At 39.3% G+C, this 23,678-nt stretch overlaps 3 protein-coding genes across 3 annotated transcripts; 2 read left to right on the top strand and 1 right to left on the bottom strand.

Annotated features, from left to right (window-relative positions):
- The first annotated feature begins 3,939 nt into the window (after positions 1-3,939).
- On the top strand, positions 3,940-12,229 carry susd5 (sushi domain containing 5). The gene is made up of 5 exons (XM_072447501.1): positions 3,940-4,165; positions 4,937-5,111; positions 7,450-7,559; positions 7,764-7,952; positions 8,542-12,229. Exons 1-5 carry the CDS (start codon positions 4,084-4,086, stop codon positions 10,191-10,193), a joined length of 2,208 nt encoding a protein of 735 aa, XP_072303602.1. The 5' UTR covers positions 3,940-4,083; the 3' UTR covers positions 10,194-12,229.
- A 39-nt stretch (positions 12,230-12,268) lies between these two features.
- On the bottom strand, positions 12,269-15,759 carry crtap (cartilage associated protein). Its single transcript, XM_072447500.1, has 7 exons — positions 15,277-15,759; positions 14,789-14,938; positions 14,535-14,706; positions 14,338-14,466; positions 14,112-14,257; positions 12,995-13,078; positions 12,269-12,523 (listed from the first exon to the last, which is right to left on the bottom strand). Exons 1-7 carry the CDS (start codon positions 15,736-15,738, stop codon positions 12,434-12,436), a joined length of 1,233 nt encoding a protein of 410 aa, XP_072303601.1. The 5' UTR covers positions 15,739-15,759; the 3' UTR covers positions 12,269-12,433.
- A 908-nt stretch (positions 15,760-16,667) lies between these two features.
- fkbp9 (FKBP prolyl isomerase 9) lies at positions 16,668-23,132 on the top strand. Its single transcript, XM_072447499.1, has 10 exons — positions 16,668-16,988; positions 17,446-17,591; positions 18,048-18,237; positions 18,320-18,465; positions 18,639-18,828; positions 19,307-19,452; positions 20,054-20,243; positions 20,837-20,982; positions 21,731-21,894; positions 22,113-23,132. Exons 1-10 carry the CDS (start codon positions 16,786-16,788, stop codon positions 22,287-22,289), a joined length of 1,698 nt encoding a protein of 565 aa, XP_072303600.1. The 5' UTR covers positions 16,668-16,785; the 3' UTR covers positions 22,290-23,132.
- Positions 23,133-23,678: the final 546 nt, after the last annotated feature.

Genomic DNA, 23,678 nt, shown 5'->3' with positions numbered 1-23,678 from the left:
ATTATGATAAGATCTATTAACTAACTATCAGAAAGAAATCAGATTACTTACATCAACTGTTTAGATGACATTTCAATAATCTGATTACAATCAGAAAGTAGATAATGATCAGATGTGTGTTGTGCATGTAATCATAGGTAACTTATTACACAGATTGCTAATCTATAGTTAGTTAAATATTTTCCATATTATAGATTGTATTTTACACTCATCATAACACTCATCAAAGGCACACTCTGTATTTATACCTTTTGAGCTTTTGCAGACACACATTGGGCATCATAACACCCAGGTAGAGATGTTATCAAAATCAACACTGGGGGGCACTCCTGTTCCACTTCAGTCTCCACTGCACATATTTGATTTAGTCTTAAATATTTAAACCACTCTATTTATATACAAACAAACATAACGGTTTCATTAGTTATAGCCCTGTCATGGTTTGTTTGAAACCCAGCTTAAAGTGTTAAAAATGTTAAAGACGTGAGTGCTCTCTACTCTTAATATGAAGTATTAGCTTATTTTAAGGTTCACAACAAAAATGAAAGCATCTATGAACTGAACAATAGCTGTGTGTGGAAAAAGTGATTTGCGATCAACCTTAATTTCAGGTATCAATCCATAACTTATGAATCATTGGGGATGTAGCGATATCATATCACTCTGTATGATATGATCTTGATATGCATCTCTCTGTACAGTATTTTATTTCGTTACTTGAAGAGGCTAACAAAACTGTTAACTGCTACGTTTTCCTTTTAAAATGCCTTGACTTGCCTTATATCAAAGATTTGCATAATAAAAATGCTAAAAAAACAGCCATGTTATTATGTTATTGTGTTATTATGTTGTTTCCTTTTGGGTTTTTTTTGCTGTTGCTGCTGAGTTATTGTAACAAAGCACCTTTTAAGATTAGGAAATTGCAATTTGATTTATTTTGGCAGCCCAAGACACAAGGAACATTTGATGATACGATATACTATATATTTGAATACAATTGGTAGGACCGGAATATGTTAGGGGTTTAATGAATATATAGCATTTATGTAAAAAATATTGATTTCAAATTTAAACCAGAAAAAAAGGCCTGATTGAAATTCTCATTGTATGATAGAGCAAAAGGAACAGCAGAGAAACTAGAAAACCAATACAATAACCTATAATGAATATAGTAAGAGACATGAAGTCAGTGAAATGATGATGCAAAGTTTAGACCAGGCTAAATTGAACTGGTGTCTCAAACAAATATATTTCCCTAGGATGCAGACATTTTGTAAAGTCTGTGCTAAAAAGGAGTCTTCAGACTGCGTGCAATGAGCTTATACTGTAGCCACGTGCCAGTGCATCTCACTACGTTGTGTGGTAATTAACAATCTCCTATCAAACGTCAGATTAATTACCTCAGTTCTTTGAATAGCTCTGAGCTCTTCTCTTTCTTGACGGGGCTGTGGCTGGCGGCTCAATGTAGAATGTGGCCAAACGCTTAAGTTACTGGAGTAATGCCATACAAATCATTTGTCATCAGGGGTGGAAAGCATCAAAGTATAAATGCTCACATTACTGTTATAGACTTGAGTTTTTGGGTAATTATGCTTTATTGAGGGAATTTTTAAACCTGTACTTGTAATTGAGTAAAATTCAAGCCATGTAATTGTAATAAGCTACACTACACACAAAACAGCACCTCATTGCCTTCACAGATTGGCCAGAAATCAGAGCATATATATTTTAACTCATTACAATGGATCTTCAATGGGGAAAAAATAGTACGGTATTGTATAACTAAATTGATTCAGCCAGAAATTCCAGATTTACCAGATTTTTCTCTGTTACAACCGTTAACCATTATGTTGGAGGTGAATGGAGTTCATAGTGCTCTGCTGTCAGCACAGAGGGTGTAGGTTTAAGACCTTTACTGCTCTAGTGTCTCTGTGAATCTGCACTGCGAACATGGTTTCTACTTTTCCCTTTTTAATGTAGCATTGTTGTTGGGGGTACTTACATCTTAGGTTGGGCTTATGTTCAAGACTTTGCTGTCATAAGGCCATGAGGAATGGGTCTAAATAACTTGTATGAATGACAGAAAATTCACATGTGTCCACAAATTTGTTATTTTGATCTTGAGGTGAATTGATCAACAATGCTTGTATGTTTAAATGTGCAATCACTTTATCAAAAAAATCGTCTATTTGTGATAACAGAGAATACTTGAGGACAGATCCAGCAATTACAGAATTATTGACTGTTAACCAGTTCAAAACATCTGCATTTGGACAGTTACAAGTTATGAACTTACTGAAATGATGATGTTAGCAGGTTTATTTGAACTCTGGTTGTTTTAACTCTGGCAGAGGCACCTCCATCCCTCTCATTGGCGTTTACAAAGACAAACATTGAGTCAATTTTATAGTCACAGCTCACACTCTGACAGGTCACGGCTGTTCGGGGTGTCACTGGACTCTCACGTATACCTGCGGTTTGTGTACGTGTGTTTACCTCTGCAGTCGGATTGTCTGTCGCAGCCGTACAGGAAGTTGAGTAAGGTTTCACGCATGTGTGATGTCTCGGGTGAGTCCATCCCCAAACGCTGGGCCCCTGCACAAAACATAATTCTCACCTTGGTTTTGGAGAAGCACCAGGTGTGAATCAGCATTTGTCTTTTGCTGTTAAGACCACTTTTCTCCACAAATAGCCTCTCCATAAGTCAGGCCAACTTATCTCCGCTCTCAGCCCTCTGAACATCTGTGCTGTGGGATGTGGACATTTAAAAACAACTCATTCATGGTTGATAAGGATATAATAAATGTAAGAGTGCCGTTCAGTTAAGATCTAAACCATTGTAAAAACGTTTGACATTGTTGCATATGGTGAGCAAAAGGGAGAAAAATGACATGCGCTTATGCCAATTTAATACCTGTTTGACAAATGAAAAGTACACGTGTTTTTATTAGATTTGAGATTTTTACAAAACATAACAAAGCAAGTATACCATACAAACCCACAAGCAAAGACTCAAAAGCAAAACTCAAACTGTTATAGACAACTAAACTACAAGCCAACAGTAACTTTAGTGTAGAATATAACAAAAAAATAAGGAAGAAACTTATGGAAATATATTAAGCCAATATCATGAGGGATGATGATAGTGGTAAAGGAGAGACTGGATATTATGTCTGAGGAGGGAGTCGTTTAATCACCATAAGGGGCATTTCACTCTAAAATCTTTCTCTTTTGGTTTTTCTGCAAAAGCCTTCAAATTATCGGGTGGGAAATGTGCATTTAAAAAAAAAAAATCCCTATCACATAAAAAAAATAATTGTGTCAAGATCGCAATTTACATTTCTTAAGTTAACTTTTAACCTGCCATTAATAACAGGAACTTAGCCAACTGTTGCTTCTGAAAATCAACACGTCGCTGTGATTGGTTGAATCTGCCTGTCGCTCACTCAGAACACGATGGAGGCGGACCAATAAGAGGAGTAGGCGGGAAGATTTGGTGGCGTAAATGCAGTCGATGATGCCACATGTGCACGCTCTGATAACTGAGAACATTTAATAGGTTTTGATAGAGTTAAAGCTTTAGTGCGGTGTTTCCTATGTGTGTCCTGGTTATCTTCACTGGCAGAGTCAGAGACACAAAGACACTTGTCTCTCTATTGTCCTTCAACAGCTATCTTCTCTCAAACGGGCATGGCTATTTGGGGAAGCCTAGTCTTCATAAAACCTCACAGAAACATTGAGTGACTTGCTCAAGAGCACCCGACATCAGTGTTAGTGTTAGTGAATCTTCCATCGTCTCTCTCCTCTGTAATGGTTCAGTGCCCACCCTCGAGATTTTGAATCGTGACGTATTGACTAACGGGGAGACGCCAGGTTTCACACCGGGTCTCCATCTGCTGGAGAGGGCGACTGTTTGGGAAGATAAACTGCGCCTCGCGCTTGAGCTGCCTCAGCTTCAGGACCTACTTAACTTCAGCCACACCTGAACTTGTTACTGTATGAAATAACCTTTAAGGACAGAAAATATATCGACAAAGTGTGGATTTTTCACACTGTACATCTTGCTTACTTCTGAGAGGAAAGATGCTTTGCAGCCAACACGTGGGCTTATTGCTCTTTGGATGGATCACTTGCCTTCAGTTGGTCCCAGTTGTAATTGCAGACGGTAAAGTAATTTTCTTTTACCTTAAAATAGATGAATAAACTCTAAACAATGTAAATCAAGTTTAAACTTGTTCTGAGCTGTTCAAGTGGCTTGGACGCTTCTGCCTCTGATAATTGTCTCCTGGGAATTGTAATTAACCTTTAACATGACTAGCAGAATATCAAACAAACGCGTTTGCATTACGCGTTATGCCTTTTACTTGTTTTATTAAGGTCATAAGCCTGTGTGTTTTATTACAAAAACTCTTGGGACGATGTGTCCTAACACTGTAGTATTAATTAGCTGTTTGGGAATGTGTGTAAACATTATTAGCCCAACTTTGCTGTTGAATGCTCCCTAAACGGTGAGTTAGTGGTTTGAGGATGTTGCAATTAGAATGATCAGCAGTAACTAATTAAACTAAATCAAAATGAAGTAAGATTTCAATTATGCATGCATTGATTGAATTCTGTATTATATATGTGACCTTAAATATGGTTGACCATGTTTGTGAGATACACATGTATGGAAATTTAATCCATGACAAAATAACTCATTTATAGTTACTATAACTACTGCTATTGTGGGCCTACATCATTATTTTGCCCTTGCCTGATGCCTCAATCCCAATAGTTTTTATTTAGGAATTCCCATATTGTGGGTCTGCACTAAACATTTACTAACTTGAGAGTTAGTTCCCCATAAAACATAACAGGCCTTCAATAACATTTTGGAAATTGTCATTCTGTAAAAGTGGGTCACAATTAAACAGACTTTTCATCTTTATTTTAGGTCGTGTGTTTGTGTTGGAGCTGAGAAACTCTTCTCTGCTGGGACACAGAGACGCTGAGAGAGCCTGCGCCTCACAAAACGCCCGACTCGCCTCGGCAGAAGAGCTCCGCCAGGCTGTGGTTGATTGCTTCTTCTCAACATGCACCCGTGGGTGGCTGTATGGGGCCATAGTGGGGTAAGAATAACAAAACATCAGATTTACCAAGAAAGTTGTATATATTTGACCATTATTTAATCTCAAACAAAGATGAGCATGATTTAGTTTTGCCTGGTAGTTTGGACACTCTTTATGAAGTAAATGACATCAATTATTCCATCTTGTACATGACCTACATTGTACATGCAGGCTGTAGTGTCCATTAAGGAGACAGGAGGATGTTAGGAGAAGACACATTTGAGAGGAGACTGAGAGAAAAGCAGGAGAATGGGCCCTCTGTTCCGTGGTGGAGCAGGAGAGGTTTCAGAGCCACAGTGTCATGTCGACGACTGCCTCCATTTACACCTCTCATCTCCACAGTAACACGGCACACGCCTCAGACAGAGGCCTGGTAAAAATGATTGACAGTTTGATTGGTGTGCTTTAGTCGTAACAATAGAGGAAAGTAAACTGAGCGGAGTGGTTCTCTTAAGAAAGTTTCAGAATATCCCATTTGAGTGAGTATAAGGTCTGTCAGATTGTGTACACTTTTGTCTGTAAACCAGACACAAATAATAACAATAATGCATTTAAAGATGTCAAATGTTTAATTAATCACTGGTAATTGACATGACCACATATTGTACCTACAGTAAATTAGCCTGCGACTTACTGATATCTTAGTGGATTTTGCACTTTCTCTGTGCTGGACAGAAGCTTTCACACCTTCTTACCATGTTTCAGATTTACCGTTCCTCGTGCGCTGTCCTCCTAAAAGTGTGTTCAGAGAGCATGGTCAGATAGATATATTATTCCTTGTGAATATTTTATGAAAGTATCTAGTCAACTTGTTTTGAATTTAAATTACTTTAAGTGTCTTTTGGTAGTACATTCACATAATTTGCTATCACCAATACCTGCCTGTTTATGCAGTTTGATCATTGATTTCCATTTTCAAGGTAAATGGTTGTATTTGTTTATGGGGTGTGCGATCTTTGTCTTAGACGTGCGTCGTCAGGACTTCTCTGACATCATTCTTAACTTTGCTTCATAATAACAGGTGCCTCTCAGATTGACTCTTGTGCCTTCACATTTTCCTCTTACCTGTCATTCACCCACGTCACCCTGGCAACCAAACACAAAGATGATTAGTCTCAGGTTCAAACACTTTTATTTGCACAAATATGTGTTATGTCAGGCTTCTGTTTAATCTTAAAATTGTTAGTTTCTGTCTGTGGTTGAATGTTTTCTTTGTAATTTTTTCATTCCTTTCTGTCCTGCTCAGACGTTTCTCCTCATAAGCTCATGTTGAAGAGAACATGACACATACATTGGCCATGACTCAGAAACTTCTCACAGTCACAGTCAAATTTGCTCCGATTACGTATGCTTTCATTAACCCTGTTCTGCCGTCAGGTACACACAAGTTTAACTTTTGCAACTGGCCTTTCCCATTAAATGATGCACGGCTGAGACTGTTACTGCTACTACTATAATACATCAGACTGTTAATGGCTTCTTTATTAAAGCTTTTAATTTCCTTATGAATATGATTGGAGCCAGCCCACATGGGAACACTGCTTCAACTGCGAGGGAGGTGGACTAATTATAAACCTTTTAACGTGAACAGAATCTATAACGGCAGCTATATAAAACATTGTCCTTGTAACTTTCACAAGGGAATATTTGTTTTGTTGGGTCACAGTGCGATAATCAGGCCACGAAAGTTGATACTGCCGCTGATGTCATGTTTGGGGTTCCTGTAGTGTGATGTCATGTTGTAATAATATTTATAATCTCATGGTGGGAGACAGAACAGGAAGTATATATTTAAAGGAATATTTATTTACACTGACTGGCTATATTGTCAAAAAAGAGCCCAGCATAGCATTTCACATGTTTGTGTAAAGAGTTAACTTCCTGAGAGGTTTTTGGTACATAATGCTATCAAGTAGAGGTGGGAGGTATGTCAAAAAAACTATCATATTGCAATTGTTTTTGGGAGATATGCCAAATTAGAATGTCAAATTTATTGTCATCTAAATATAAACGATGTATTTTTTTAAAAAGAGTCAAACGTTATGTAATCTCCCAAACAAGGGAATATAACGTGTAAATCACACGTATGCTGTTTTGTGGTTAAATATATGGTTGCTTCATATTTTGTGCGTGACTTGAACCTCAACCAAGACATTTACATGGATATTTTAGCACAGTCGTGATGAATTGTAAATATTGTTTGAATATTGCTGTAAAAAAAATCAGGATATTCCTTTTTATAGCTCTTTTCCACCCAAACTATCAAGTGAAATTATGCTATGACAACAGCCTAAATAATGTAAATACATGTTTAAAATGTTGATATGCTTGCTTACAGGACCACAGTCTGCAATGTTGAGGGCAGTGCATTGAAAGCTGTGGATGTAAAAACAGAAAACGTCACTGAGGACATTTCTAACCTGGCTTCCTTTTGTATCAAAGACAAAGGTGAGATAAAATACTGTACAATTAATGCATTTGTCATATCCCAGAGCATGTTGTGCCTTCATAGTATGCTCTGGAGGGATGGTGGGTTAATTTTAGGAAGAGGGTTTGATTGTCGGCTATGTCCCTCTTGAGCCGACAATCTACCTCCAACGATACTTTTAGAACAGTTTACATCTGATTCTCTTGCGCGTCTTTTTTTCTCAGGTAAACCGTGTGGAGATCCGCCCTCCTTTCCTCACGTCCACCTGCAGGGCCACACAGGGTTTGAGCTGGGAGACGAGTTGCTGTACTCCTGCATGCCTGGTTATGTGATGCCCGATGGAAACTCTGCCTTCAGTCTGTTGTGTGACAGCTGTGGAGAGTGGTATGGTCTGGTTCAGCTTTGTGTTAAAGGTAAATAAAGTGTTTACAGTCTGTTTCCACTGTAAACGCAAGATGATGACAATGTCTGCTTGTCTTCCTAAACTTCAAAGCTGTGGACTTTGACCTCAGATTGGACAGGAACATGCTGAGGTCAAAATAGTCACCACTGTGTCTATAAGCAGCTTGTGTTGCTGAGTGCGCTGGGCTTGAGTCAATCCTTTGGAAGGACAATGTCTCAGTTGTGAGCTGGGTTCAAAATGGCAGCCATGGCACGAGAGTGTGACATGCCACGGTGTGTCCGAGTTCACTGCGAGGAATCAAGAACCAAGTGTTGTGTAAAGGGCAAAAAGCCGGTATTCATTTTGATTTCTTCTGTTCCTAACATCATTTTACCTCAGGGTTGCTTCATCCAATCATTTCCTTTCAAGAATTAATGTTGTACATTAAGTTGGACATAAATTTACTCTGGTGGCCCAACTTTTTCCAAAATATTTCTTTGGACATAAGTCTGTCATCAATATGCACCTATGATTATTACCCACATGTTTCACATGTTATATTCATAATGCAACTTATTTTTAAAGAGTGTATTCCAATTATATTTGTTTTATTTTGGCAGATGACGCTGAGAGCCACATTGATTATGAAGACCAGTTTACGGATTCTTATCAGCAGCCCAAGGGGCAAGAGGAGGCTCAAGGCCAGGTCTATCAGGAGGTGCAGGATGTAATGTTTCAGAATGAGAAGGATTTTTCGGAGCATTCAGAGATAACCTTCAATGTTGATGAGACTGAACACCAGCAGGAACAAGCTGCATTAGACAAACCTGGAGTGTCCATTGATCTCAGTAAGAAATGGCATGAAACTCCATTAGGAGAGGAACAAGCTGAAGAACATGGAGTTGGAGATTTGATTGTGAACCAAAACTGGGGCCAGGAGAGAACAGATGTAGTCAGGACTGAGGACATACCACCTACAGACTCCCCTGTGTCACTGCTCTCCCAAAAACACATGTTCTGGTTTCCATCTGAGGCCTTCCACGACGGAAATCCAGTCTCCACAAACTCTGCCACTCAGAGCTCCACAGGCGTCCAGTCAAATGAGAGCAGGGAGCAGGAAAGCAAAGAACTGGACCAGCAGCAAACTGTGGACTTAGAGGATCAGGTCGAAACATTTGACAGCCGTTTTGACAATCTGAATGACAGCCGGAGTCATGAGCGTGATACTTTAGACAGCCACCAGGAGAAAGACGACCATGTGACTATTTACATCCCCACGCAGCACAATGTGGATGTTTCAAGACAAGATGGCTACGATGACTCAGAACACCACGATGATCACTATGACATGGGAGAGCATGAAGAAGACCGAGTACGCGTCCGCTACGACAGCCAGGAATACGACGAACATGAAAGTTTAGAGGATCACAGAGATGAACATACAGATGAGTCTCGGGAGCAGGTGGACCACGATAAGCATGAAGATACAGAAGAGCCATATGACCCAGACGATAACGACAGCTATGAGGACAACAGTCGGCAACATGTGATTTTGACAATAGATGATGGAAAAAAGAATGTATCCCAGAAGGCCACAGGAGCAAAAGCAACCACTGATGACACATGGTTAGACGGGTATCCGATTGTGCAAAAAGAGGCAGGGAAAGACGTCTCCACAGCTGAGAAGGAGCAGGAAGTTCAAGTGACAGAGAACCCAAATGAAATAGATGCTTTTATCAATACAGGATTCCCAGAACAAGGTTTAAATCAACTTGGAAAAGACGATACGACTGCTGCTGCCCGCCCAGACCCTTCGGACGCTCATTCATTCTCCGACACCATTGACTACGACACGCAACAGGCCGCACCCACCAACTCCTGGCTCGGAGACCTCACAGAGCACCCGTACCTAGATCAGGGCCCTGTGCCACCTCTGGGTGACTTAGATGTCCTGACTGGGCCTGGAGGTGTAGAGGAGCACACCATTGATAACCTCCCGGGGAAAACAGGCGAGAAGGGTGAGATGGAGGGGGAGAAAGGGGAGTCAGTGTGTGTGGATGAGAACTGCCCACCCAAAACTCCGGGGTCATCGCGCAAAGGTCCAACAGTAGCAGCTATTATTATAGCAGTGTGTGTAGTCGCCGCAGCGGTGATCATTGGGGTGTGGTGTTACCGACGGCAACTGCAGAAAAGTTCAATGTACGAAATGAACGGTAAAGGCCAAAGTCAGAAGAGACAAGGGCAACATATAGAGATGCAGCAGAAAGTCTAAGCATGTGGAGCAGACATGGACTCATTTTGAATGGTTAGGAATATTCAAAGACACTACTGACACTATTTAAATACAGTGAGGTTAAATAAATGAATAAAAACTACTGATGTCCTGTGGAAAATACACAGACTGATATGGCCCTAGCGAGCCACAGTCCCTTAAACATGTAATGTTCCCCTGACGTTAAAGAATAAATGTCATTATATAAGAGTATAACAGCAGCACTATTCTGAATGATCAAGAGAATGTGTTAAGATCCAAGGTTAACATTGTATATTTATACCTTTGATTTTGTGTTCTTAACGCTTGCTTTATTTTTATCATCATTATTCGTTATTGAGATTTTAAAAAATCTATTAAAAGGGAATTGAGAAAATGCTTTAAAAATGTGTATATATGATGGTACAGTGAAGTAAATGTATGTGTATAGTACCATAGAGCAGAGGGCGACCGCTGTGCAGCGCCCGGAGACTCCTCCAGATCCTGAGCTAAGCTTGGATAGGACTACTGAGCTAGAGGATTAGCCTATTGAGAATGTTTCAACCTGGAGAGACTCAGATGAATAGAAGTTGCTGAACAATAATTAACAATGACATATCAAAATATACGTATTATAGGTTTACTTAAGACCCCATAGTAAAGACCTCGACAGGGAACGATGAGCGATGCACAGGAGGCTCAGACCAGACACCCCCCCTGGAGCCTAGACACAGGTGATGGTGAAAATAAAACCTGAAAGAAAAAACTCTGAAAAGGTGGTGCTGGGTTGGAGGAGGATTGCAAAAGCCGATCTGCTGAATGGAGTGGAGGAGGGCAGAGTTTACAATAAGAAGGCTAAGTGGTGATTGGCAGCTGTTGAGCCTATCATAACAGCAGGGCGGTGAAGGCATTGCTCAGGTAAGGCAGCATTAATAGTCTTACAGGCTGAAACTACACTTTAGCTTCCCTTGGTGCATTAACTGCCTCGGAAGTCTCAAGCAAGTGTCTTGAAAACAAGACGGGAGTCTTGGCTGCCAAGTCTATGTTTTGGGCCCTGTTGCTTCTATTTATAAAAGGAGAGCGTTTTTAGGTCAACACACAAATGGTTCAAAATCAGTATTTAGATAATTGTTACAGCAATTAGCAGAAATCTGCAAAATCACCACAGGGAATTTTGAAACAAATGTCAAATACTGTCGATATGAATAAAGTACAACAGATAAAATGATAGAGGAGAACGATAGAATGATAGATGTTAGGAATGGTAGTCTAATTGAAAATGTTTGTTTGAATATAGTAATGCATTAATTACTAATTTAAGTGCAATGTAAATAATAGTTACAGTGATGCTGATGTATATTGTTGTATAGGGAAAAATTGTGGTATTGGCAGCAGGTTTGTTGCCACTTTTAAATAGTCTATAAATATCTATGCAGTTTTTCTTGTTTTCTATTCTTTTCCTTGTAAAATTACACAACCAGTTGCCGTAACAATGAAATGTACTGTTTTATGAGCAGGTGCTCATAAAATATACTGCATTTTTATCATTCACATGTATAACCTTTGTCCCAAATATTTGTCTTTGGTCATTATTTTGTTTTTGTGTGAAAATTAAGATTTGCCTGGAAGTAAACAAATTATTTCCCATCATCACATGTACTACTACTGTTTTACAGAAATGTTTTCAATGTATACTCACTAAGTATACAACAATAAAGATCTAAAAAATACACATGCAATTTTTCAACATTATTCTGCATTAGAGCAACAATGAATCCTCACAATTGAGATATAATTTTCAGTAATTTGGAGTTTGAAAGATTTAAATCATACTATGTGATGCAAGTGTGATGCAAAATGACAAAGAAATGACAACAAACGAGTAATAATGGAGTAAATGGAGCAGTGATACCTCCCGAGCGGCTGATACAGTGAAAATGCCCTTTGCAGTATTTCACCATCGACGTGTGATAAACTCCACAGACTCTCAATGTTCAAACTGAGTGATTCCTCATGTGTCCCGCTCAGATCAACTCACAGACCTGTGACCAAAAGTTTATAATAAACCCAAAATATTACAGTTAAAAAATACAAAATACCTTTGAATCATTTTATTGTAAAAATGGCACATACATACACAGACAATGTCAGCTGGAATTATTTGTATGAAGTCTGTCTCGGGATGATTTATTACTTGTTTCCGATACTGCAGTGGTCAATCAGTGCTTCAAACAAATGAATAAATACATGCAGTGGAGAGTCTACTTTGGTATTTGGAGTTGTTCAGTTTTTTCAGCTGTTGAGGGCAATTCATCATCCAGAAACTCGTCAATAAACTCCACAACCTCTCCCTGTGAAGGCACACAAATAAACTATATTTTAGACCACATACATGAAGAGGCATCCTCTTCCTCTTTCTTACTTTCATATTCCTCACAATGAAAGGAAGTAACCACACATAACTGCATGGGCAGTTTTATATGGCCCTAGGGCTGAACTATTTTGCTGCAGTACAATAACTGCAGGTGTCATGCTGCCCCCTCCTGGATGTCTGCAATTAGTGTTCAGATTGTTAGGTCAACGCCTAAATTGTCCTATTGTAAAACACATGTGACCCAGAGAAATTGTATGTGTATTACACATGTATAGCTAGTTGTATATAACACTGTACAGCTGTACAATACAAACCACACACAATTTGAGTCACCACAGTGGTTCAAGTAAGTTATTCTGCTTTGAAATAAAAACTGAACATTAAAACCTACTTTCAGAGCATTTAAAACACTACAATAATCCACACCAGTATGAAGACAAACTCCCACCTCATCATCACTCATCAGGCGCTGTCTGGCGAAGTCCAACATCTGAAACTGCAGAGTCGTTTGATTGTGGTACCGCACTGCCTCCTAAACGACAGAACATTTCCCAAAAAAGTGTAAAAACTCTGATACTTGGCATTTACATGTGCATTTTGAAAATTACTATAAGGACTGGGATTTTTTATGTGACATGGCATTAAATGTAAAAAAATAAATTATAGGTGTTTTATAGCAAACATAAATAAAACTATTATTTTAAAAAACTTACAAAAAATGTATTGCTACTGTGAGCAGGCTCACCTATCCATAGATCTGACCTGTAACTCAATTAGATGGCGTCAACTCAGTGTCTCCATAGAGATATAGATACGTTTAATGCCATTCTGTGGATCATTGGAGACAAGCAGTTGTCGGACTTAGTGCACCTTTAAGTTAGGCTAATGGTAAAGCATTATTTTATTTGTGGTAGTAATAATAGTATCACAAATGATGGGATGCCCTGTCCATGGCCCTCCATGCGGCAGACTCTGTGGATTCCTTTAAAAAGCAGCTGAAGACACTCTTTATTGTACTTTCTTTCAATGTTTTTATTGCTCTCTATAAACGACTTTTTTTGTCTGTGAAAGATGCTCTATAAATAAAGTTTTACTAGCAGTACCATTTATACACCAAGTTGCATCAGCAGAAATGGGGTAAGGAAGGAGCAGCAGGAGGTAGTAGACATAAATGATGATTAAACAACGATGAGTTGTGTCATGTAGTTTTAACTTGGAATTCTAGTAAACCTTACTTTCACGCTTATTTATGGTAGGGTATCGTCTGAAGTTTTTTTGGTGAAAAATTAAAATATATAGATTAAAATATATATAAAAGAAAAAAATATAGACTAAAAGATAGATGTTTTTACACCCTAGGCTTACTGTAACTCTTGAATAACGCTTACTCAATTTAGTCCCATTGATTAAAGAACTTTGGTATAATTATGGTAACTATATCAACTCCAATTTGAGGATTCAGGTTTTATGAGGTGATCAATACAACCACCCATTAACTCTGCTTTATTGAGTGGACAAGCGTGGACTTCAATTGCTGGTGTTAATGTAAGTCATCAATGTCTTACTGATCTGGGCAGGAAATCCTCCTCGGTCAGGTCCCATTGCTTTTTGTGAAACTGGTAATAAGCTACATTATTCTTCATAACTTCGTCGTTGGGATCAAATAGTAAGTAGCTGGCTGCACAAGGCACGGCGTTCTTCAAGTCTTTCACTGAGAAATACAACAAAAATGGATTCAAGTTTAATTTTCTACTGGGAACAATTTGTAACCAGAGGAATGGTGTTGCTTACATTTGTAATAAGCAAACTGCAGGTAGTGATACATTGTGGCCACAAACCTTTCTACCACAAATCCTCCCACTACAGGCGTAAGTTCATTTTCACATTTAACTTTCCGTGCTAGGACCTCGATATAGTGATCTGTCAAGAAAATTTGGAGATTAATTATGAAACATACAATAAAAGTCAGAGTAGTGATGGATACTGACCAGCTATAGAGGGATAAAAGTCTTTAAATTCTTTGACATCTCTTGGCCCCTCAGAAGCAGCCAGGCACTCGTCATAGACTTTAAAATAATCCCTAAGTGCCAGTTCCATGTCTGACACCGATGTACGGAAATTGTCTCCATTATAGGCTCTTACTGCCCGAACAAATAGTGTCTAAAAATAATAATACAATGTTGCTTTTCCACATATTATGGCTGTATTACAGAATCTACAAAAACAGCCCATGCCCCCTTACCTCATAGGATTTGCTCTCAAGATCTTTCAGATGCTCCTCAGCTCCAGGCAGGCTCTTGTAGTAGGCCATGTTTCTTTGCATCATCTCGTCATCTGGATGCTTCAGGAGGAAGGTGTGGGCTGCAGACACAGCCTTGGCCAGGTTATCTGACTGTAATACAGAAAACAAAAAGAAACATTGTGCTTGAAGTAAATTACCCTGCATGTGCATCCATGGTAACAAGATTGTCAAGATACAGGGTTAATCCTAAACCTATGATTCAGGCAACCATTGACATAGAGGCCACAGCCGCGTGTGCACCGTGGCACGTACATTACGTCATTACGCACAACAAATTTAACGCATTAACATAAAGTAGGAATAGTTAAAGTGAAAGTTTTGACCCTGACATGAAGTATAGGATTCATCAAGCAGACTACATTCCTAAATCTATAGAATGACAACAAAACCCTTATAAAGAGTGGTCAGCCTCTGCAGAATATTCTTACTTTAAAGTACGCATACTGCAGGTATTTGTACGGCTCCCTTCTCTCAAATTCCTCTATAGTTTCTCTGCTGGGCAAAGTTTGTCTGAAAGCGGGCAGTCCTTGCTTGCATCGCTTCAGACACTGCGCCCTTTTCATCACGTTCCCGAAAGAGCGCAGTTCTGGGAATTCCGCAAACTTGTCCTCGTCGTCCAGCCTCACGGAGCTACAGTTGAGGTTACAGAAGGCCTCGCTGTCCCTCAACAGTCGGTAAAGCCTCAAGGAGACCTCGATATAGTCCACGGTGTCTTTCCACTTCTCCCCCGTGTACTGGTCCAGCGCGTACTTGTATGCGGACTCCAAAGGCATCAACTCCTGCCTGGGGAAACTCCTAAAGCTGTACTTTTCATATTGAGAGTGAACTCCCGCAGATAGAAAGGCCAGTAGAAGTGCGGTTAAGAGCCGTAAAGAACCAGTGGATGCCATGTTTGGAGTTGTTGTGCGGATGGGCTCTACGGGTGAGTTTGTAGCACCGCCTCAAGTTCCATCACACATCCGGACAGAAGCTCCCCTCCCCCGGGCAGAGGTACCGGCCATGACGGGCCCTCCCACAAACTTTACAAACGAAATCAGTTCAGATCTGCAGTAGAAACATGCCTGAATAGGACCAGAGCATTTTAAACCCGAGTACACAATCTGACAAAGCTTTTACGCAAAAAAAAAACAACCCACAAATCACTTGTTACATAGTCATAAATGTAACAAATAGCTTGACACTTCCTTCAGGTCAATTAGACCCCTAGTAAGAAGTGGGCCCCCGCCCCCTTTGCCACTGCCACGTAGAAACATTTGGGGCCCTTAGGCAATTACCGCCCTGAAAACTTAGCGCGCCGACAATCCTCTGCTTTTATTCGTTTCAGAAAGGGCGCTTTGGTTTTGCACTTTGCTTAAAACTTTATATTTGTGGTGTTTTGATGGTAAAAGTACAGAGGGGCGTGGTGGGCCTCCTGCGCGTACAGCTGTAAAAGGGACCCCCACACTACCACGTTGACACATCACAGGAACCACACTGCGCAGGAGCAATACGTGGTGCCCCCAACTCTGCCGTGGAACACAGAAGAACGTCAAGGTACTGGTTAGTACAGGCGCAGAGGCCGGACAAGGAAAGCTAAACTTCAAAATAAAATATAACCTCTTTACGACCCAACGCAGCTGCAGACAAACTAGCTTTAGCTTTGCGTCGCTGCAACGATACCATTCGGATATTAACATTCAACTTTTAGTAAAAAAAAAAGAAAACTCTCAAAACAAAGGTTCAATCAGAGGCTACACAAACTCAACAAAATGTTTTTTTTACGTCCTAGCAGGAAGCAGGCTTTATTGTCCTAACTTGACACGTGTTCGTCCTGCCCCGGGATTTTGGGCAGGACTTGACTGCAGGAATAGAGAAAGGCAGAATACCGGGAGACCGAGAGGACGCAACACACCTTGAAGACCAACAATTGAGATTTGAGTTTAGCAATCCTGGAGAAAATGATCCACTGCGTACAATGGGCGCTCTGCCTTGCATTCCTTGTTGCATTTGCCTCTTGCAACGCTCCACACGTCCCGTTAGACGACATCTTCATTGAGAAAACTTTCGTGCCAGAGAAGTGCGTGCGCGCAGTCAAAGTGGGAGATTATGTCAGATATCACTACATCGGCACGTTTCCCGATGGCACAAAGTTCGACTCCAGGTTCGTACACGACTTTTTTTCCTTTTTGTAAACATACAAGTTTAGCTGAGTCCCTTTCAGAGGAAGTAAGCTCGCTGTGTGCGTAATGCGTAAAGTGTCCATGCAGAGGATGGCCCCTGGAAGCCACGCAGGCAAGACCAGGCTATGGGATGTATGGCTATAGGCTACTATGACATAACCTATAGCCTCCCAAACCCATCAATCACCCTGACACTTTTAAAATACCTTTTCACTTTAATTGATTCATACATTCATTTAATTCAATTTCAATTATTCATTAAATTATTATGTTCTGTTTTCTGATACAAATTGGTTTGTGTATTTATGTAATATTTTTATTTATCTTTATGTGCATAAGTAAATGTATACACTTTATATACCTTACAGAATCGGCTTGCAAACCATACAATGTGTCTTTTTTTAAATGTATATTGACCTTGATGTTTATTGTGTTTAGCTATGATCGAGGCAGCACCTACAATGTGTTTGTTGGTAAGAAGCAGTTGATTGCGGGGATGGACAAAGCCCTGGTGGGGATGTGTGTCAACGAGAGAAGACTGGTCAAGGTCCCTCCTCACCTGGCCTATGGAAAACAAGGATATGGTAAGATGACATTTATTATAAGTGGACTAACTTAAAGAGATGTTAAATCAGGCTGCCCAGGAACTACAGGTGGAAATGAGCACTTGAGCTACAACCTGGTACCATGCATCTCTCCTGTTATGGTTCATTTATATTGTGCACTGACCCTGTCTCACTAATCTACTTACATTTTCAGGATGAACATTTATTTTTTTATCCTTAGTATTTTGTCTTGCATTACAAAATCCATTATTTATGTTGATAGTTTCTGTAGTATCTAAATCATATTAAATATATAACAGATCATAATCCATTACTAAGATTCAACCTGCTAATCTCAAATACATTCTAACATTGTATAAGCCATCTTTTTTCACGATTCAAACTTAGACTTGTTAGCTATAAATGGCAACATTTAAGACATAGTTTATATGGTCATTATTTGAACAACTTGTTAATTGTGCCATCCTCCCACAGGTGACATTATCCCAGCAGACTCCATTCTTCATTTTGACGTCCTGCTGTTGGATGTGTGGAGCTCCGAAGATGGAGTTCAAATCAACACCTACCACACCCCATCCACCTGCTCCAGAAAAGTGGAGGTATCCGACTTTGTGCGCTATCACTACAATGGGACCCTTTTGGATGGGACTCTTTTTGACTCCAGGTTTTTATCACAACGAATTTTAACCATCACATAATTCTGTCCTAATCTATGTTGAAATGACTTGCCTTGCTTCTTTTTGCAGCCATACTCGAATGCGTACTTATGACACCTATGTGGGAATTGGCTGGCTCATCGCAGGCATGGATCAGGGGCTTCTGGGAATGTGTGTTGGGGAAAAACGAATCATTACAATGCCCCCCTCCCTTGGATATGGGGAGAATGGAGATGGTAAACCTTGATGATTTTTCTCGCGTAATCAAATCAGTTGCCTTCATTACTGGTAGTTTGGTGCAGTTATATACTTCAGCCTAAAGAGGGCAGTATAAACCAAGTTTGGAAGCTGAAAACAAATGTGCCTGAAATCAACATATACAGTTTTTAATTTGATTTAAATTTCTCAGGCAGTGACATCCCAGGACAGGCCTCTCTTGTATTTGATGTGGTTTTGCTGGACCTTCATAACCCCAGAGATGGGATCACAGTGACCAATCAACAGGTGCCCGAATCCTGCACCAGAAAAACAGTTGCTGGTGACTTTGTTCGTTACCATTATAACGGCAGCCTCCTCGATGGGACATTCTTCGACTCAAGGTACATTTGATATTATTTGTACAATTGTATAACTTTTTTTATCATCAATAAACTGCAAGTTTATTGTGTGTTATACTTAAAGTCCCCACCACATAGCAGTATTGCACTTACCATCTACTTCTTGGTTTTGGAGAATAGAAACTTAAATTGCCATTTGTCACAAGACTAGTTTCGGCTAGCTCTCTATGATTTGTCATAAGTTGGATTTTAAATAAAAATTCAATTCTGTATCAAGAGGAAATGCATTTACTGTAATGGTACATTTGCCATTATCAGGAAAATCAACCAATTTCAAATCCTTTATAAATGCATTTGTAAAGAAAAACTAACATGTAAACCCATTTCCTCCACAAAATAATGCAGACCCTTATTTTAACTGTTGCTAAAAACACATTCTATTGAGTTAAAGCGTAACTTAGGTTAACTTTTACTTCTTGCATGTCTGTAACTATATGTTAATAAGGTGATTTTTCGACAGCTACTCACGCAATCGCACCTATGATACGTATGTGGGCCGGGGCTATGTGATCGCTGGTATGGATGAGGGCCTTATTGGTGTCTGTGTCGGAGAAAAACGGAGCATCACAATCCCACCCCATCTGGCCTATGGAGAGGAGGGCACAGGTATGCAAAAGCAACATAGATGCAAGTTTAAATCTATGTAGATGTGAGTCCTGCAGGAATGGCTGTGTTATTTATGAGTCATATATACTCTTATTCTACCTCTATCCTATAACTTATTTTACTTTTCTCCGTGTATATATATATATATATATATATATATATATATATATATATATATATATATAGACCAATCTTCCAAGTTTATGAGATTCAAACTAAATTCTTTACTCTGATCTCTATGTATCCCTATGTTGTAAATCTGTCCACTACTACTTTGGATTATGTCATAATTCACTTACAAACCCCTAGTCCTTGCCACTTTTTCTGCATCTTTCAAATCTCTCCTTGGTTGATGTGGTTGATGATGATGATGATGATGATTTGTGGGACTTGCTAGCATGCTAACATACTGGACCCACATATGCCCTAATGTAATGTTTTGTGCATGTTTATAACCTGACTATATCTAAAAAAAAAAAAAAAAAAAAATATTTGTACCATCTTAAATAAATATTTCATTGCTTTAAAAAAATAAGTGCAGCTTTTTGGTTCAGACTTCTAAAAGTGCATGCCACTTATCTGTATTTGTGTTTTTGTACAGGCTCTAAGATCCCTGGCTCTGCAGTGCTGGTCTTTGACATTCATATCATTGACTTCCATAACCCTTCTGACAACACCAATGTCACAATCATATATAAACCTGAAGAGTGCGAAAAGCAAACTAGGAAAGGAGATTTTGTCAAATATCACTACAATGCCACTTTAATGGACGGTTCATCAATTGACTCCACGTAAGTTTTGCTGCTGCTGTTAATGTTCTGCTCAAAGTGAAGCAAAATACCAATAGATGCATGCAAAAGATCTATGTTCACTTCCGCTGTCAGCCCACGTTTCAGTTCCTGTTTCAGTTCAGTGTTTTAACTAGACTGATGTAGAAAGGGATTTTCATTCAGTTTGAGGAGTTATTTTAGCAAGTTCATGATGACATTTTGTATAAAGGCTTTGAGGTCAAACCCCAGCTTTGAACAAACAAACAAATTTATACCGATACTTAATATTTACTCAAAAATGTATATTGAAATTGCTAATGTTGACCAAAAATCATCACAATACATTCAGCAGTTCTCCAATTAGGAGGGAAATACTTTTTGTTTTTTACTTAAGTAGACTTTTTATGTGCTACTTTTACTATTAATTGAGTATTATTTTGCCACTGTATCTTTATCTAAGTAAAACATTTTAGTACTTCTTCCACTGCTGGCCATTATATTCTTGTTATTGTTAGTATTATATTTATTCTAGTGTATATATTTTATTGTTTAACACATAGAAATACATTTGCAGTACATCACAAAATAACTGTGTTCTCCGACTCATCCTGCAGGCATAACTATGGAAAGACCTACAACGTTGTCCTGGGAGCTAATCAGGTTGTACCCGGCATGGAGGACGGACTGGTTGGGATGTGTGTTGGAGAGAGGAGACATCTTGTTATTCCTCCTCATCTTGGCTACGGAGAAAGGGGCGTCAGTAAGTCTTCCTCTCTCTGCTCTCACAATATATACGTACATATTGGTCGTCAGTCACAATGCATGACGTGAAACGAAGCTTTACACACAAATGCACAACCAGTGATCCCCTTGCTCTACAACTGGTCAAAGGTCAACCTGTGACAAATGAAACAGACCTAACCTGATCTAATGCAACAAAACCTAACCTGATCTAATGCAACAAAACCTAACCTGATCTAATGCAACAAAACCTAACCTGATCTAATGCAACAAAACCTAACCTGATCTAATGCAACAAAACCTAACCTGATCTAATGCAACAAAACCTAACCTGATCTAATGCAACAAAACCTAACCTGATCTAATGCAACAAAACCTAACCTGATCTAATGCAACAAAACCTAACCTGATCTAATGCAACAAAACCTAACCTGATCTAATGCAACAAAACCTAACCTGATCTAATGCAACAAAACCTAACCTGATCTAATGCAACAAAACCTAACCTGATCTAATGCAACAAAACCTAACCTGATCTAATGCAACAAAACCTAACCTGATCTAATGCAACAAAACCTAACCTGATCTAATGCAACAAAACCTAACCTGATCTAATGCAACAAAACCTAACCTGATCTAATGCAACAAAACCCAACCTGAAAACATTGAGGATTCCCTTGCCTGATTCTTTTTGTTGGAGCGAAGCATGGTAATAGATCTGGTTACGTCCATAATAAATGATGCTCTGTTTGTTACTCTGTTCCCAGCGGACGAGGTGCCTGGCAGTGCGGTGCTGGTGTTTGACGTTGAGCTGGTGGAGTATGAGGAAGGACTGCCCGAGGGCTACATGTTCATCTGGAACGATGACGTTTCACCCAATCTGTTCTCCGAGATGGACAAGGACGAAAACGGACACGTGGAATCTTCTGAGGTACTTTTCAAAATGAATTGATAACTGAAGAATCATTCACCTTTAACTCCCAGAAGCCCTTCTAGTTGAATCCCTCAATGTTCTATCGAGAATAAATCATTTACTTAAACTAATGTGCATACTTTACTCCTGAACCTATTTTATCTGGAGTATCAGAATTTTCTTAAAAAGAAGGCGCGTGGGAATTCTAATCATGTGCTGTTTGTATATTTTTCTAGTTTACAGACTACATCATGCGTCAGGTGACTGAGGGCAAAGGTCGTCTTGCCCCAGGTTTTGACCCTTATCGCATCATCGACAACATGTTCTCCAACCAGGACCGCAACGGAGACGGGAAGATCACGGAAAATGAGTTCAAACTGAAAGCAGATGAGGCTGCCCACGACGAGCTATGATGAGAATATGGTTTCACTCTTTCATGTTCACGGGGTAAAGGTTGGAACACTGATGAAAACCAAAAAGAGTTTAGGAAGATGGTTTAAGGATGAAATGATTGACGTCACCTTTTAATCTTGTGAATAGATATTGCCTAATTTCCTTGATGTGTTTTGAATCATAGAGCACCTTTCTGCTTTATGGGAGGCAAATACAGATACAAAAATGTTTAAAACTAGATCATTGTTGAACACAATAACGTGGTAAAAACATATAGCAGATTAGAATCAAACTACCGTAGTCAGGAGTGAATACGGTTCGCCAATCAACTTATGTCCAATTGACAGAATTCAATTTTCTTTTGCAATGGATCCTACTTTGACGACACAGAAAGTAAACGGACACTGAGTTGGCTTGGGGGCTTTGACTGCAAAGGCCTGATCGAGTCCCTCTGATGATAAATTGAGAGGGATAGGAAGGAGCGCAGGAAGCACAAGTTATTTCTACTTTGCACTCGCACGGCTGTCTCTAGATATCTATGGCGAGATCTTTTTAATGTTACCACTCATGCTGACAAAAAAGACTGTTACTTTTTATACACTTTTTAATTTTATTTTGCAGATTCTTTATTTAAACTTTTAGATAAGGACTATGTTGTGTTTTTATTTCTTTATGAGTGGTTGCTGTTGTTCCATGTCTTTGTCATCAAATAATTCAGGACATTGTGAATGTGTGTTTGAGTCAGATCGAAACTGAGAGAGAGAGAGAGAAGTGTGAGCATGTGTGACAGTTTGTGTGCTTTTTTTATATTCAGGAATAACTTGAAAGTGCCACAACAATTTTGATTAAAACATTACATTTTATAGATGCGTTCTGTCCTTTTTTGTTTTGTTTTATATGTTATGCAGAGGTGGGTAGTATTAAAGTTACTTGAGGAACTTTTTCAAGAAATTGCACTTATTGGCGTAGGTTTCAGACACTATACTTTTACTCCTGGTTGAGTCGTATTTTCACTGAAGCAGCACAGGAGCAGTAGTCTTGGTAGTCAAAAGTGTTGGTTTGTTTGCCCACTGAGTAAATCTACAAGTACCACAAGGTTTATGTTGACAATTGTGTTTTACTGTAAGTCGTAATTTCCGCAAATACATTTTTTACTAGAGTGATTCTTTGGAGCACTACTTTGTACTTCTGCTTCAGTAATGTGAGGGGAAAACTCCACTCTTCGCTGTAAACCTGGAAACACCAAAACACAAAGATACGTAGACTTGCAAGTTCTAGTTGCAAGGGGAGACAAGCATCAGCAGAGCGCTCAAGGAACATCTCCAGCTTAGTGAATTCTCTCCATTTGTATGCATCACATCGCCTGCAAGCTTTGTTTTGTAACTATGTATGATTGCATTGTCCCTGTC

This window comes from Eucyclogobius newberryi, unplaced genomic scaffold, assembly GCF_026437365.1.
Source record: "Eucyclogobius newberryi isolate DKJ021-1_F unplaced genomic scaffold, fEucNew1.0.hap1 SCAF_16, whole genome shotgun sequence".
NCBI lineage: Eukaryota > Metazoa > Chordata > Actinopteri > Gobiiformes > Gobiidae > Eucyclogobius > Eucyclogobius newberryi.
This window is presented reverse-complemented; position numbering and strand designations above follow the sequence as displayed.